The sequence below is a fragment of the Sinocyclocheilus rhinocerous genome, unplaced genomic scaffold (assembly GCF_001515625.1).
Source record: "Sinocyclocheilus rhinocerous isolate Xijiao unplaced genomic scaffold, SAMN03320098_v1.1 scaffold942, whole genome shotgun sequence".
Lineage (NCBI taxonomy): Eukaryota > Metazoa > Chordata > Actinopteri > Cypriniformes > Cyprinidae > Sinocyclocheilus > Sinocyclocheilus rhinocerous.
Window position 1 is genome coordinate 2,570,057 of NW_015627890.1, and position 15,482 is coordinate 2,585,538.

Here is a 15,482-nt window from a genome sequence, read left to right on the forward strand (position 1 = left end):
TCTTTATTTTGTAAATTAGATCTCTGTCAGAGGCACATTTGGCATCAAAAAGCAAGATTTCTAATGCAATAAAACCAGATAAGTGTTTAGATGTTTAATGTTGTTAATTGATGTTAATCACTAACTCAGTTATGAGTTCTTTTAAATCAAGACCGATTTCACCAGGTTTCATAGCTGTCCTCAGAATGGACATTTGGTGTTATTCCCCCTTCCACATTTTATTTGTAGCTTATTCCAAGCAATGACAAGCTTTTACAGGAACAGTGTAACATCTACAAAAGAGATGAAACTGTTACATAGTCTGTGTCTCTGTGGCTACATACAGTAACTGGCTCAATCCAATCAGGTTTGCTTGTTGCTTTCCAAGCGAAGTGCATAATGTTGTGTCCATGTGGTCCCCTTCTGTGGGTGGATGGGAAAATGTAATTTAAGAGAACATCTAAACTAAATCAACTACTATAAACATTCCTTAATTGATAGTTTTTAAATTCTCCCCCATATGCAACATGCCAGCAGCACGCTCTAGTCCTCTATAGATTTGATGTATCTCTCATAAGCAACTTCATCCATCAGTCCATCCAATTCCTCCGGAATAGATACAGTCATCTTTATCAGCCAGCCTGTGAACAAAACAGACACTTACTGATGACAAAATGTACATTTTTTGAGAGGCCATCCAAGATGTACATGAGTTTGTTTGTTCATCAGAACAGATTTGGAGAAACGTAGCATTCTATCACTTGCTCACCAGTGGATCCTCCGCAGTGAATGGGTGCCGTCAGAATGAGAGTCCAAACAGCTGATAAAAACATCACAATAATCCACCAGACTCCAGTCCATCAGTTAACATTCCTTCGTCTGAATCAGGAGAAAAATATACACCTTTGCATTTTGATGTGAGAGGACAACAGTTGACGGACTTTTTCACTGGAGGAGCGTATTAAATCATATTTTTTATTTAAAATTAGAACATCTTAATGATGGATTTGTTTCTTACAAACACGCAGCTTTTCGCTTCACATGACTGATGGTGATAACTGTGATGCTTTTATCAGCTGTTTGGACTCTCATTCTGACGGCACCCATTCACTGCAGAGCATCCATTGTTGAGCAAGTAACGTAATGCTAAATTTCTCCAAATCTGTTCTGATGAAGAAACAAACTCATCTAAATCTGGGATGGCTTGAGGGTGGGTTCATCTTCATATTTGGGTGAACTATTCCTTTAAGTTGAAAGATCCCAGGCTAGTTTGTCTAAATGAGATTGTAATGTCTCACCATCTTTATAGCAAGATTTGTTGACAAGTCCTGGGTTGTCCGCCAAGGCGTCATTGACATCTGTCACTTCCCCCATCAGAGGAGAGTACAACTCACTCGCTGCTTTAACACTCTCCAGAGCACCAAATTCATCTACGGTACAGATAACAATACATAAACAAAATAATAATTGATTCTAATATTTGCTTGATTTACAACAACTGTATTTTGTAACATATAACTGTATCCTACTTTACAGAACAAGTTTTTCAAAAGCAGTATTCTCCAGAGCAAGAGTAGCTACCAGACTGTGCCAACTTTGTGCCAACTTCAGGAAGCCCACAGTAGACCACGTCCCCCAGTGCCTCCTGGGAACATTACATTATAAACACGTGACAATACATCCTATATTGTCCAAAAAACACCTCTTCCTATGACAATTAAGTCTTAATAACCAGTCTAACCTGTGCAAAATTACTGATGCCCACTGTTGCCACACCACTGTCCACGCGAACCCACTCGTGCTTGTCTGTGAACTTCAGTGCTGCAGAATGAACAGAGAAAACGGATTTGCTGTGGTCACAGGCGGATAAAGGTGTAGAGCAACAAGAATTATAACTGTGCATGTAATATAGTTCATTCATTCTGAGTTTATCACTACCATAGCATTTGAATGACTGCAGCATAAGTGCACAAACAGACGGATCTAAACTTTCACGCGAGTCGCCTGAAAACATTCATAAGTTTGAATACCTGCGCAAAATCGAGTGGTGGTGCTCAGGCCTCTTTTATAGCATGTCCTCGCGATCAGTCCAGCTGGAGTCCGAGCGTTTCTGTTTGACAGTCGAGGCAGAGAGGAGGTCAAACTACCAGAAGCACATCGTAATATTGTGCACAACGCCATTATTCCCCGCACGCAAACATTAATGGACGCCGGCGCGCCTTGATGATGTCATTATTCGAATGGCCTAGGCGCGCCAAAGCGGTGCTTTGAGGTGTGTATTTGTGATAGCGTTGGAGGGAAAATGTATTCTAGTGAAAATCTAGTGAATCATTTGTCTTATATATGTCTATGTCTATATCTATAACCGTATAGTTGACAAATAACACAGACTTTTTAGGCAACAACATCAAACTTTTGCGTCAACATTATGTATATTTATATGGTAAAGTGTATATTTGTAACTAGGTGCTATTTTAATCACATCTTACTTTTGTGAAATTCACACAAAAAGTCCTTTTAGTTCAAATAATACATGTAGTCTCAATTATATATGAGATTATAAAATTATAGGCCTACATATGTACAGTGACGTGTGAAAGTTTGGGAACCCCTTGCAGAATCTGAAAATGTGAATAATTTTAACAAAATAAGATATGTTATTTTTTATTTAGTACTGTCCTGAGTAAGATATTTTACATAAAATATGTTTACATATAGTCCACAAGACAAAAAAATTGCTGAAATTATAAAAATAACCCCCTTCAAAAGTTTGGGAACCCTTGGTTCTTAATGCTGTGTGTGGTTTCCTGGATGATCTACCACTGTTTTTTGTTTTGTGATGGTTGTTCATGAGTCCCTTGTTTGTTCTGAACAGTTAAACTGAGCACTGTTCTTCAGAAAAATCCTCTGTGTCCTGCAGATTCTTCAGTTTTCCAGCATCTTTTGCATATTTATTTGTCTTCCGGGAAACATGCAAGTATCATCTGTTGCTTCCAAAGGGCAGTACTAAATGGGAAAAAAGTATATTTCAGCAAAATAAGAAACATTGGGACATCTTCATCCTGTTCAAAAGCTCTTAATGCATCATGTTTCCTTCTGGAGCATCAGTGAATGTTTGAACCTTTTTTAATAGTTGTGTTTGAGTCCCTCAATTGTCCTCAGTGTGAAAAGATGTGTCTCAAAATCATACAGTCACTGCTGGAAAGGGTTCAAATATGCAAAAGATGCTGGAAAACTGAAGAATCTGCAGGACACAGAGGATTTTTCTGAAGAACAGTGCTCAGTTTAATGGTTCAGAACAAACAAGGGACTCAAGAACAATCATCACAAAACAAAAAACAGTCGTGGATCATCCAGGTAACCACACACACTATTAAGAACCAAGGGTTCCCAAACTTTTGAAGGGGGTTATTTTAATAATTTCATGTCACTGTATGTTAACAAACATTTATTATTAAAAATTACAAATATTTTTAAATACCACTATTCCCTAATTAAGTCACACTAAAAGGAAGTAAACAGATTTTTGATAAATTTGTAGCCACAGCTAAAGAAATTGTGATTTTTACTTAAGTCGGCCTACCCGTTTTATCACAGCATTCATGTAATGCAGAGACAGGATGATAAAACTTATTCTGACATTTGAACTATTTAGCAGATCTCTTTCTGAAAGATTGATGGGTCATATTGAGTCAACATTTGCACCTGCTTGTTTAAATCCAGTTTAGTGAATGAGTGCGCTCTATTTATTTCTGAATAGCGGGAAATATATTTTGATCAGGAATTCTTGAATAAATGAGTTCACAATGTCCAAAGTGTATACATTTAAGTAAATAATCAATCAGATGGGAACCAAAGTCATTTGGACGGACAGAAATGTCCTTAAATGTCGAGCGTTTGAAAATCATTTAGTAATTAGTATTATTGATTTCATAGCCACAAAATTTAGATTAGTTTAGCGCAGTAAATAGACGTTCGCGAACCATTGAAACAGCAGGCTGCTCGAGAGCTTTCGGTGAAATGTGACTTTAGACCGTACTATCATATTTATATATTTATATATCGCAAGTGTATAACAAAAAAGTTTTTTGTTTATCAAAAGAGGGGAACTACGGTTGGACAAGGCTCGAGATTAAAAACCCCTCCTCCCCCTTGAATGTCACTGAACGATTTTGACAGGATGTAGCGCAATGGTTTCACCTTTAGCTATGTGAAAATGTGTAGATTTAATACTTGCCTCCGGTGATTCATCACCATTGTGACACTGAGCAAGACAATATCCTCATACTCGATAAAGATTAATATATGAAAAATACTAATCATATCCATCGACTGTCTAATCCATTGTAAAGTTAAAGTAAACTTGTGTTCAGAGTAGGCTACTTCTGCTGCGACTGGAATATCATCAGATCTATATACGATACCGTACATCAGGTGGATGAGTGCTCGCGCGCAGGTGCGCTCCGTCCTCCTCATGCCGCAGGTGCGCTCAGGTACATCCTCCTCCTCTGACTGCACAGAAGATGGACGTTTATCCTTCACTACTCTGGGACAAATCACATTAGTTTGCTAATCGTACCTCAGATATTTTAACTTGACAAATTCTGAGAATCTTTTTCTGAAGGAGAATTTCAATCCATCCTCCTAAAATGAAACTCGTAATTTCATGATCGATGAAGGACGCCCGTCGCTCTGAGATGAACGAACAGCGGGACATTCAACTGTTTTCACTCTGTGCACTTTTCATTTTCAAGCTATTTGTTCTGCAAGGTAAGTATCATTTTAATTTTGAACCATTTTTGCAAATTATTAATGTACCCGCTGCAGTTGGCCCTTATAAAACTAATATAGTAACCATAGTTTTCCTCAAATACCATATTTATTTATTTCTATGCTGCAGTAAAATTGTGCAAATATTGTGTTAACAAAAAGATTCTGAACGCTTCATTAAAGGAGATCCCAAATTAATTTATAATTTGAGGAAAAAAAAGTTTACTATGGTACAAATTTGTATGGGAAGTTTGCTATTTTGGATGCCATTAATGTAATCTGTGAATTATGTAAATCTATCTTAAGCCTTGAAAAACTTTTTAAGTGTAAGCATACTGTTTTTCATAGAGCAGCTCTCCAATGTAGTTATGCAAGAATTTACTAAAATAAATAAATAAATGCATAAATAAAGTTTTGTTTTGATCTTATATTTATAGACAGAACTTGATAAGATAAGTTCAGAAATATGCAATTGTTTATATAATTTTTCTTTTGACAGGATTTATTTGCCAGGAATCAAACTCAGAAAATAAACTACCCAGGTATGTGGTTTTCTACGTATCCAACCTCTTGTTCTGATGGTGATGGCTAGGTGTATGATCATAATGGTTTTAGATTTTTAAACATGTTGAGCATAGATTGCAGTTTGATTATACCGTTAAAAACTGGTGAACCCTATCAAACATCCGCTATTACAAGGAGATTTTGTGCAGAGAGACAGTGTCAAGTTCTACATGCAACCACTGATAAGATGTTAAGTGTTTGGTCTAATGTTTTGAAGTAACCATTAAACCAGTTCCTTGAGAATCATGCAGTCCATCAGCGTGACTGTGTCTGTATGGCATCTTAAGTGTTTCTGAACCTTTAGTCTCACAGTCACCGCACTTTTAATACTGCTCTCTTTGTGCCACTTTTTAAAAGGAGGGTTAATGCACTGCGGCAGAAACGGGATCTCTTCCGTGAAGAGGTGAGTATACTTAAGAGAAAGCGACAAGGGACAGAGTGGAGTAACCACACACACACACATACACTCACACACACATACACGCACACACACACACACACACACACACAAATACTGAGATACACTCTCTGTGCTGACAAAGCTGTCTTTGTGGAGTTTACACAAATGCTACAGCCTCTGAAATCTCCACTCCCAAATGTGTGCAGTGGCAAAACCGTGTGAAGGTGCGCCAAGACAGGTTCACCAACATGGCTTAGTGGCTAGACATGGTACTGTTGCAACTATAACCCATAAGACCAATGGACTTGGCAAATTTTTAGTACTATTTTTTTTTCCTCTGCAGACCCTTAGCACAGTGCTGTCTGATTCAGCTCTCCCACGAAGAGTTCTTCATAATTATACAGCGAGAGATGCATCAACAGGTATTGTATACTGTGCACTCACGATTTGCAGTGGTATATACAGTCTCACTTGAGTTTGCATGCTAGAAACATAAATTATGAAGTTATACTTCAATAAAACAATGTTTTTTGAAGTTACACCACTGTCAGCTTCATTGTGAATTAAGCTTTGTGTGGTTTGGTCATCTAAAGCCAGATCTGGTATATTAATTTTTACCAATAATGAATAAAATTGATATAAGGATTATGCAGGGTTATTATAGTTAACTAAAACCATATGTTAGTTTAATTAAATGCTTAAATAAAAATAAAAACTCTGAAGAATATATATATATAAAAAAACAAACCTTAAACTTTTTTTATTTCAGCTAGTTGCCAAAGCAACATTTCTCATTTTCATTTAGTTTAACTTGATGTTCTTAAATAACTAATATTGGTATATTGGTAATAACTATATAATATAAAAAATGATATAGACATTTTTGTAATCAACTAATAAAAATAACAAAAACACAACAAAATTGCTAATTGAAATAAAAATAAAATTAAAATGAAAACAGAAAAAGTTAACTTTTGTTAAGTCTGCATGAGCAAAGAAATAAAAAGGAACAAGAATCTGTTTCTAGGCCAAAGGGTTCAAAAGAAAAGGTTCAATTCAAGCAGTTGCAGGCTTTCGAAGCTTTGAGTAGGAGACCCCAAATTTGGTCAGTGAACTATTCGAAACCAATACGGTTCTTTAGGTAGTTTTAGACGGCCAAGTTTCATGGAAAATCAAAAAACTGTCAGAACAAAAACACTGGAGCTATTCACCTTCAGTGCTTGGCCCATAATTTCAAGTTTAGTTTGCTTTATTATTGATGCTTTGTGAAATTTGCCTCTCGTGTTTCTGTGTGCTGTAGAATATTGTGGGTGTCTTAATGGGGGCTGGTGCCAGGAGGAAGGGCGCTGTGATTGTGCTCAGTTCCAGGGTCTCGGGGATCGCTGTCAGATCAGTAAGCACACACACACACACACACACAGGTTACATTAAATTTAAAATGATGCTTGCCTCCATGTAATTGTAGTAAGGTACTGTCTGATATTATCATCTTCCACCCAGTGCTGAGCATTAAATGTGGATAAAAGAACCCTGAATTTAATTACTAGAATTCAAGTGGCATTACTCCCTGGTTCCAGTTAATCTACGTGACTATGTCTTACTGCATTTGTTGGCATTGGATTACAGATGTGCTGGGAATAGATTGCTGGTCACAAAGAGCTCTGTATGTGTGTTTAATTTACCAAGCACTATAAAGCTAGGCAGCTGGTGTGACCAGCAGAATAACAGGATACTACATATACTGTATTCATATAAGCCATACTGATTACATGCCTAACAGGGCATAGATTACATGGAACACAAATATTGAATTAAATGGTTGAATAATCATTTACAAAAAATAACAAGAATTACAGTACCTTGATACTCCCACCATGGATTTTTGGACATGGTAGCATACAGTAGTAATAGGCATGTACCATGACAATACCATGTTTTTGGCCATACTTTTGAAGACATAGTACTTTTATTCAGCAAGGATGTATTAAATGTATAAAATGGGACAGTAAAGACATTTATAATGTTACAAGGTTTCTATTTCAAACAAATGCTGTTCTTTTGAACTTTCTATCTTTCTATTCATCAAAGAATCTTGAAAAAAATGTATCACAGTTTCCACAAAAATATTAAACAGAACAACTGTTTTCAGCATTGATAATAAGCAATGTTTCTTGAGCAGCAAAGCAGCATATTATACTGATTTCTGAAGGATCGTGTGACACTGAAGACTGCAGTAATGATGCTGAAAATTCAGCATTGTCATCAAAGAATAAATTACATTTTAAAATAACTATTTTACCATTACCATTTAAATTGTAATAACAGTATTACTGTTTATACTGTACTTCTGATCAAGTCACGGCAGTCTTGATGAGCAAATGAGTCTTCTCCAAACCTTTGAATGGTAGTGTGCATATTTTGTAATCATTCAGTCCGATAATTCCATAGTATTATAAGCACTTTATTGTGTCATGGTACCACCACAGTAGTTTTTTTGTATAGGAGATTTTTGTCTTTTTTTTGTATCAGTTCCCAACCATGGTCAGGACAGGGATGGGATTTGCCGTTCATGGGGTCAGCATCATTTTGAGACCTTTGATGGGATGTATTACTACTTCCCTGGAACCTGTTCATATATCCTGGCCAAAGACTGCCATTCCACAGAGCCCCAGTATACAGTGTGGGTAAGTTACAACTGTGCCAGGTCTGTTTGCTATGCATGTTTCTCTTTTGATACCTGCATTGCTAATTTATTTCTCATTGGCAGGTTCATAACAGTCGTTCATGTAGAGGTTCAGTGTATTCATGTCCACGTGGTCTGACTCTGTTCTTCCCAAATGAAGAGGAAATCTATATTAGTGGTTATCAGGTGCTAAAGGGAGGACATATGTGAGTTTGGGCATTTTATTAATATTAAATATTAAATTGAAGCTTTTATTTAGTAAGTGTGCATTAAATTGATCAAAAGTGTCAGTAAAGACATTTATAATATTTTATACCATTTATAATTCTTGTGTTTTTTTGTCTGATTCTTGTGCATGAATTCAGGCTGAGTCTGCCGCAGACAGTGCGCAATGTTTTCATTGAGCGCTTGGCTGACTACATCCTGGTGAAGAGCACATTTGGCTTCTCTCTGGCATGGGACGGGAGCTCTGGAGTCTACCTCAAAATGACTGAAGCACACAAAGGAAGGCCTTGTGGTCTGTGTGGAAACTATAATGATGACGGCTCGGATGATCTCAGCAGCAGCCGCGGTGAGACAAACAGACCCGGACACACACTTATCATCTCAGTCAGCAGCAAATTCAGGACAATTATATCAAAGCCGAGCAATGCTGGATACTCCGTCTGAACACTTCCATCCCACTGTTGTCTATTTAGAGATGAGTTGTAACATTTTAGGGACAATTGAATAATTAAGAAACAGGTTTTTATCATTTCTGTTGGAACAAGTGTATTGCGGTGTCCTTAATGCTTTGCATTTTGCAATGTTAGGTATAGTCTCTGACGACATTGCTGATTTTGGGAACAGCTGGGCAATAGATTTGCCCCAAGAGAGACCCTGTCCTGAAGTTGATGATGATTTCCCTGGACCTTGCTCATCTGAGTCCGATATGGATGTACGCTTTCACGCATTGCATAATGGGTTTGAACTGAGCTAAATTGGTCTTAGTGTGTATCATAGTTTAAAACAAGAGTTAAAAATATTAATATGACAATATTTTTGATTATTCAAATTAAAATCTGTTTTAGCAACTTTGCCTGTTTGTGTGTTATCTGAGCAGGATGCCATTGAGAAGTGCAGCGCATTGCTTTTCTTTCCTTTCATCTCCTGCCATGAGAACATTGACCCAAATCCATTTGTCGCCAGCTGTGTTTCGGACATGTGTGTGTAAGTCAAGTGTGGTGCTTTTGTCTAAATGGTGTAACTGAAGTTGAACCCTGCTGAAAAAAACAAGCTAAAGGTGGATTGCTGATCTTGGTTGGATTAAGCGGTTCTAACTGCTCTCCCAGCCAGACCAAGCTGATGTTTAGCTGGTCAGTTTTCTGGTCTAAAAACCACTCTAAAACCATCTAAACTGACAGGCCTTACCAGATTTTGCTAGACTGAGAGATCACCTTAGACTGATTTGATAGGCTTTTTTCATCAGTTTTATCTAAAGTCTTATTTAGTATTATTTATGTAATATTATATGTTTTTTTTTTATATTAATTTTCAGATTTCAATTTAATTTTTAGAAATTTGTAATTTAAGTTATTTATTAAGTTTTTTTTTATATTAAAATGCCGCTGCAAGATTAATCTTTAATGAGCCGAAAAGAACTAAAATGCATTTATTTTTATTTCCATTTATTTTATTTTAGTAATTTTAGTTCTTAAACTTAAACTTTAACTTTAACGTTTGTTTTTTAAGTCTTAATTAATATTTGAATTTTATTTTATTTTATCTTTATTTTAGTTAACAAATAATTGAAATAAATGAATTCAAACATTAATATTTTTAATAGTTTATTTTTAGTTTACTTGATATAAATCAAAGTTCTTAAACCTTCTTTTAAATTCCTGCAATGTTTGGGTCACTAGAACTTGAAGGCCAGTTGTCTTAGAACTAAAGTTCAGGAATTTGCTTAAAAATGTAGGAACATGATAGTACAAAATGAACATAAAGTCACTAATTGTGGAATACTAACAGTATAAATATTAACCTTTGTGTTAATGTTAATATTGAACATTTCTGTTTCTTACATTTAGGATTTTAATTAGAATAAGCATTTCTCTCTCTCCCTCTCCCTTCCTGAATGTTTTTTTCTCCCTTGCTTATTTCCAGCATTCCACACCTCCTAATTCCAACAGGATTATGTTAATTATAGTAATGAAAATACCTTACAAATGGCAACAGCCGCAGAAAGAGTGTTTGTGAATATATGTATAGCCTATACTATAGGTATGTGTGTGCTGTGCATGCTGTGCATTGTATGAGTATTTGTTATGAGTGTGTGTGTAGTGTGTATTGATTACAGTGATGAAATAGCTGCTAGAGTTTATGAACAGATTCAGACTCAACTGTTGATTGAAGAGGTAGTGAGAGGATCAGGTTGCAAGAGCATGTTGAACTTGCAGCTGTACAGTCTCATATCACCATACTAAAAGTACTGACTTTTCCCCTATGTTCTTTTTTTTTTAGAACTATTTGTCCTTTGGTCTGTTTTGGGTTTATTACATTTTAAGTTTGTTTTTTTTAATCTCCAGATCAGATGATGAGGAGACATTTTGTCGGACTCTTGTTGAGTACACCAGGGCCTGTTCTCATGTGGGATACCCCGTCAGAGAATGGAGGGACAGTTTTCCTACATGCGGTCAGTCGGCTTTCATGTCATGAAGGAAACACATGACATAAACTTTGCAGCTTGTGATGTGATATGTTTGTATTTCAGCGGACGGATGTGAGGATAGTTTTGTCCACAGAGACTGTATCAGCTGCTGCCCACCCACATGCACATTCGAGAAGGAGTGTTTAGGCACCTATCTACACTGTCTGGATGGATGCTACTGCCCAGATGGTAAGACCAATAATCAGATGCTTAAATGGGAGTCAAAATGTTAATATTTGTGATTGTTTGCTATTATAAGGCGAGTACAAATGTTGTTTAGCTGTTGAGCTGTTTAGGGCACTTCAGAATGCATGCTGCAGTTATTTAACTTTTTTCACCCATGGCTTCTCTTTCTCTCTGGCCTGTCTCAGGTCTGATTTTGCAGAATGGAACCTGTATAGCAGTGTCTCAGTGCCCCTGTGTGTACCATGGTACAGCATATCCTCTTGGTCATGTATTGGAGCAGGGCTGTACTGTCTGGTAAGAAAAATCTCATTTGTACTCTTTTTACACCTAAAACAAATTTTGAACCACTAGTTAACCACAGTAGCTAAAAATAGAAAATCTTTCCATAATAAACGAACCGGTCATGTGTCAAATTCATGGGTGAATGCATCTAATGTGAATTACATTTTCAGTGTCTGTATGGGAGGACTGTGGAACTGCACCGAAAATAATTGCACTGGTAAATAAAAAAAACGTATCCTCCAGTTTTACAGAATACCATACTAAAAGCATTTTAAAAAACAGACATCTTTGTATTTTAGGTTTAACGTAACTACTAAGTTCTTTTTACACAATGTTTTTTTTATGTAATGTTCTTCCGAGAAAATTTGCATTGGCTAACAAAACGTTAGCATCCTTTGCAAGTGAACGCAAAACTTTTGTGTATGAAATGCAAAGTTTTTTTGGGGCAAATGCAAAAGTTCATGCAATCAAATACAAAATTTCTCAGGGAAGCGCAAAACTTTTGTGAGCAAACACACAATTTTTCTAGGGTAATGCAAAACTTTTTTGAGTGAACGCAAAGTTTCTTGGGCAAGCACAAAAGTTTTGCAAGCAAAAGTTTTGCGATCAAATACAAAGTTCCTCGGGGGAGAACAAACTTTTGTAATTAAAAGCAGAAAAGTTTCTCAGGCAAATGCAAAAGTTTTGCGAGTGGACAAAGTTTCTTGGGGGAATGCAAAACTTTTGCAAGTGAATGCAAAGCTTCTCAGGGGAGCACAACACTTTTGCAATGAATGCAAAATTTTGTCAGCAAACACAAAATTTTTCAGGGAAACTTTTGTGAGTGAACGCAAAAGCATTCAAATATGATTCTTTTTTAACCCCCAGCTGAATGCACAGTAATGGGTGACGCACATGTGACCACATTCGATGGGCGGATCTTCATGCACATGGGCTCTTGCCAGTATGTGCTAGCGAAGAGCCGCGGCAGCACCAAGTTTACTGTCACACTACAGTACAGAGCCTGTGGAGAGGTAAGAAGAGTGTTTCTGGGTATGTTTGTCATCAAAGATGTTTTGTGTGTGTTTACTGGAGGCTCTCTCATCTCTCAGTCTCAGGAACACTCTTGCATCCACTCAGTGGCTCTGGTGGTGGATGAAGATGTCAGCAGGCAGGTCACTCTCACCAGAGAGGGGGAAATTGTTATTGGGGCCAGTATGGCTGTCAATTTGCCTTACTCGGATGGTAAGGTTCTCAGTTTTACATCAGTATTGGGCCACTTTAACAGTAAATGTATTCTTATGGCCGAAGGCCCTATTTAATTTGATGAAAGCAAAACTGTGAGGGACAATCCTAGATCATATCTACTTTTCATATTTTTACTAAGGTCCATTATCTTTTATTTCACATTTCGAAATGCAGTAATAAATATAATATATGAGTTTAGTTAGTTAAAAATGCTGATAAATAGTGAGATTACATAATAATAGTAAAAAGAATGGAGATATAATTAAGAATAGTAAAAAGCTATTAGTAGAGCAATAAAGAAAATGGACAGCAAAAGAAAATAAATAAAAATTAATTGAAAAATAACCAAAAATGTTACAATTACACATTTAAATGTTTATGTTACCTGAAAAAAAATAGTATTGGATTAAATTGTAGTTCCCATTTCTTTTTTTCTATTTGTTTGTTAGACATGGTGAACGTTCGGCGGCTAACGTCGATGTTTGTGGGTCTGCGGTCTGTGTTTGGCCTGAGGTTTCAGTATGATTGGCAGGGTGGACGAATCTACCTTCAGCTGGACAGCACCTGGATGGGCTTCACGCTCGGCCTCTGCGGGACCCTCAACGGAAACCTACGGGATGATTTCCTGTGAGAAACGGAGGCTAAACCTCTGAATTTCTTTCAGCAAAACATTTTAAATGTCTTTCAATATCTTTCTGGGTTGCATTATGCAGTCTCTTTTATTAACATAAGTGTGTGCTTCACATGAGTATGTGCTTGGCTAGAAACACCAAGGTCACGTTTTCGATTCCCAGGGAATGTGTGAACTCATAAAATGTATACCGTAAATGCAATACTAACACCCTTTGAATAAAAGCATCTCATAAATGCATAAATGTAAATGCTTGGTGCGTAAGTAAACGTGTTATTATCCTCCAGTTCTCCTGCCGGGATGATTGAAGGAACTCCACAGCTGCACGTCAACGCCTGGAAAGTGTCTTCAGCATGCTTAAGCCCTGTCAACATACCCATTATCGACCCCTGTGAAATGAACCAGCAAAATGGTACATATGTTTTCCCTTTGCTTATCACAGTTACAATATTCACGCTTGTCCCAAAAGTCAACTCTGAGGTTACAGAAGAGAGCAAAATGTAGGTGCAGATGCTAATTTAGTATTTATATTACTTTGCGTTTTTCTAACTTTATATGTATTTTTTTTTAGATGTACAATATATTATGTCAACTTTTGAAAAATTCGACTTAATTATTTCGCTGTATTTTCTTGTGTATATATGCATGCATGTAAGTACCTAGAGCTCCTGGAAACCATACCCAATTTTTTGTGTGTTTGTGCACTCTTGGCAAATAAACCACATTCAGAATGTCTTTAAATTCTATAGCCTCCAAATCAAGTTCTAATTAATTGATCTATCCTTACGTTAGCATTTAATCTGCTGTTTGATTTCTAGACGTTCATGTGATGCTGAAAAGGTTTTTGTTTCAGTGTTTTATGCTGCCCGGTGTGATGTGCTTTTGGAGGAAGTGTTTGCGCCGTGCCATGCATATGTGAGTCCCAGCATGTACCACCAGCAGTGCCGCTACCAGGCCTGTCGATGTGGCAGCGCCTGCCTCTGCACTGCTCTGTCCCACTACGCATACATCTGCAACAGACATCATGTCACCATCAACTTCAGAGCACACGTCTCTGAGTGCGGTTCGTTGGTCATCACTACATCTGTTTGTCTGTCTATCTGTCCTTTGTATGAGTAATAAGTAATATGAGAATGCATGTGTGTGTAGGTATGGTGTGTTTAGGAGGGATGATGTATCACCCGTGCACATCAGCATGCGGGAGGACGTGTCAGTCAATCAGCAGTGGTGAAGTGTGTGATGGCGACTGTGCTGAAGGATGCAGCTGCACAGAGGGAACATTCTACGATCACGCTCGCCAGCGCTGTGTGCTGCTGTATGTCTGAATACACCAAACACCAACAACCCCACCCTCGTCTTGTAATTTCTGAATAGTTGCATATAAAAGGACATAGTTTCTCCTTTTCTCACTGGGTCTTGTTTACTTTCAGCTCCCAGTGTCACTGTTATTTCATGGGTTCAGTGTTTCAGCCTGGTGAAGTGTCCTTCAGCTCTTCTGGACCATGGTGAGTGTGTGGACATGGAGGATGTGCAGTAGGTTTGCATGGTCTTACGAGCTGAGTTTGAATTCTAAACGCATAATTTCCCAATCTTGTAACTTTTAATCATAATAATATATCACAATGTTTATTGTATTTTTGATCAAATAAATGCAGGATTGGTGAGCATAGGAAACGAATTATCCATACATAAGAATACATAATACATGTGTACTATTTATTGAATGAAATTTTTTATTTAACAGGTATATATTTTTATAATTTATTTTGGGCATTGCTGTGTTTGTTTAAATTTCATAATGATTTTTCTTTAGTCTCTGCAGAAACGGTCAAATGGAGTGTGTGTCTGAAGAGAGAGGTAAACTTAGTTTTTTACTTTTTCTTTGCTCCATTTCATCAGTCTCTTTGACCCTCTATTCACTCTTACCTCTATTTTCCCTGAGAAAAAGTGTTTTCATCTTAGAGGGTCACAGTACATTCCTCAGAGGTAACGCATTGAGCGGACTGAATGCTGGACAGATCTGTACCTCAGATACACATGCACAAAGAAAGAGGGAGACTTGTGGGGTTGG

At 37.1% G+C, this 15,482-nt stretch overlaps 2 protein-coding genes across 2 annotated transcripts in view; one reads left to right on the forward strand and one right to left on the reverse strand.

Annotated features, from left to right (window-relative positions):
- Window positions 1–487: 487 nt before the first annotated feature.
- gcsha (glycine cleavage system protein H (aminomethyl carrier), a) lies at window positions 488–2,238 on the reverse strand. The gene is made up of 5 exons (XM_016547105.1): window positions 2,010–2,238; window positions 1,721–1,800; window positions 1,561–1,624; window positions 1,278–1,409; window positions 488–620 (listed from the first exon to the last, which is right to left on the reverse strand). The coding sequence occupies exons 1-5, from the start codon at window positions 2,158–2,160 to the stop codon at window positions 523–525; spliced, it is 525 nt and encodes a 174-aa protein (XP_016402591.1). The 5' UTR covers window positions 2,161–2,238; the 3' UTR covers window positions 488–522.
- A 2,414-nt stretch (window positions 2,239–4,652) lies between these two features.
- Window positions 4,653–15,482, forward strand: part of otogl (otogelin-like) — a 37,525-nt gene continuing 26,695 nt past the window's right edge. The window contains exons 1-19 of the mRNA XM_016547597.1: window positions 4,653–4,749; window positions 7,014–7,106; window positions 8,243–8,397; window positions 8,481–8,602; window positions 8,762–8,967; window positions 9,209–9,333; window positions 9,499–9,605; window positions 10,964–11,070; window positions 11,149–11,274; window positions 11,457–11,565; window positions 11,724–11,770; window positions 12,421–12,566; window positions 12,645–12,777; window positions 13,230–13,407; window positions 13,699–13,823; window positions 14,265–14,474; window positions 14,561–14,726; window positions 14,842–14,916; window positions 15,225–15,268. Of these exons, the coding sequence (XP_016403083.1) occupies window positions 4,653–4,749; window positions 7,014–7,106; window positions 8,243–8,397; window positions 8,481–8,602; window positions 8,762–8,967; window positions 9,209–9,333; window positions 9,499–9,605; window positions 10,964–11,070; window positions 11,149–11,274; window positions 11,457–11,565; window positions 11,724–11,770; window positions 12,421–12,566; window positions 12,645–12,777; window positions 13,230–13,407; window positions 13,699–13,823; window positions 14,265–14,474; window positions 14,561–14,726; window positions 14,842–14,916; window positions 15,225–15,268 (2,371 nt within the window). The remainder of the gene's footprint in view (window positions 4,750–7,013; window positions 7,107–8,242; window positions 8,398–8,480; window positions 8,603–8,761; window positions 8,968–9,208; window positions 9,334–9,498; window positions 9,606–10,963; window positions 11,071–11,148; window positions 11,275–11,456; window positions 11,566–11,723; window positions 11,771–12,420; window positions 12,567–12,644; window positions 12,778–13,229; window positions 13,408–13,698; window positions 13,824–14,264; window positions 14,475–14,560; window positions 14,727–14,841; window positions 14,917–15,224; window positions 15,269–15,482) is intronic.

What these genes read in the sequence shown, in the direction of transcription:
- gcsha (XM_016547105.1), bottom strand. Translation starts at nt 2,160, where the DNA reads ATGGCGTTGTGCACAATATTACGATGTGCTTCTGGTAGTTTGACCTCC. An exon ending in CACCACTCGATTTTGCGCAG is followed by an intron (nt 1,801 to 2,009) that starts GTATTCAAACTT and finishes TTCATTCTGCAG; the next exon opens with CACTGAAGTTCACAGACAAG. An exon ending in CAAATCTTGCTATAAAGATG is followed by an intron (nt 621 to 1,277) that starts GTGAGACATTAC and finishes TTTTGTTCACAG; the next exon opens with GCTGGCTGATAAAGATGACT.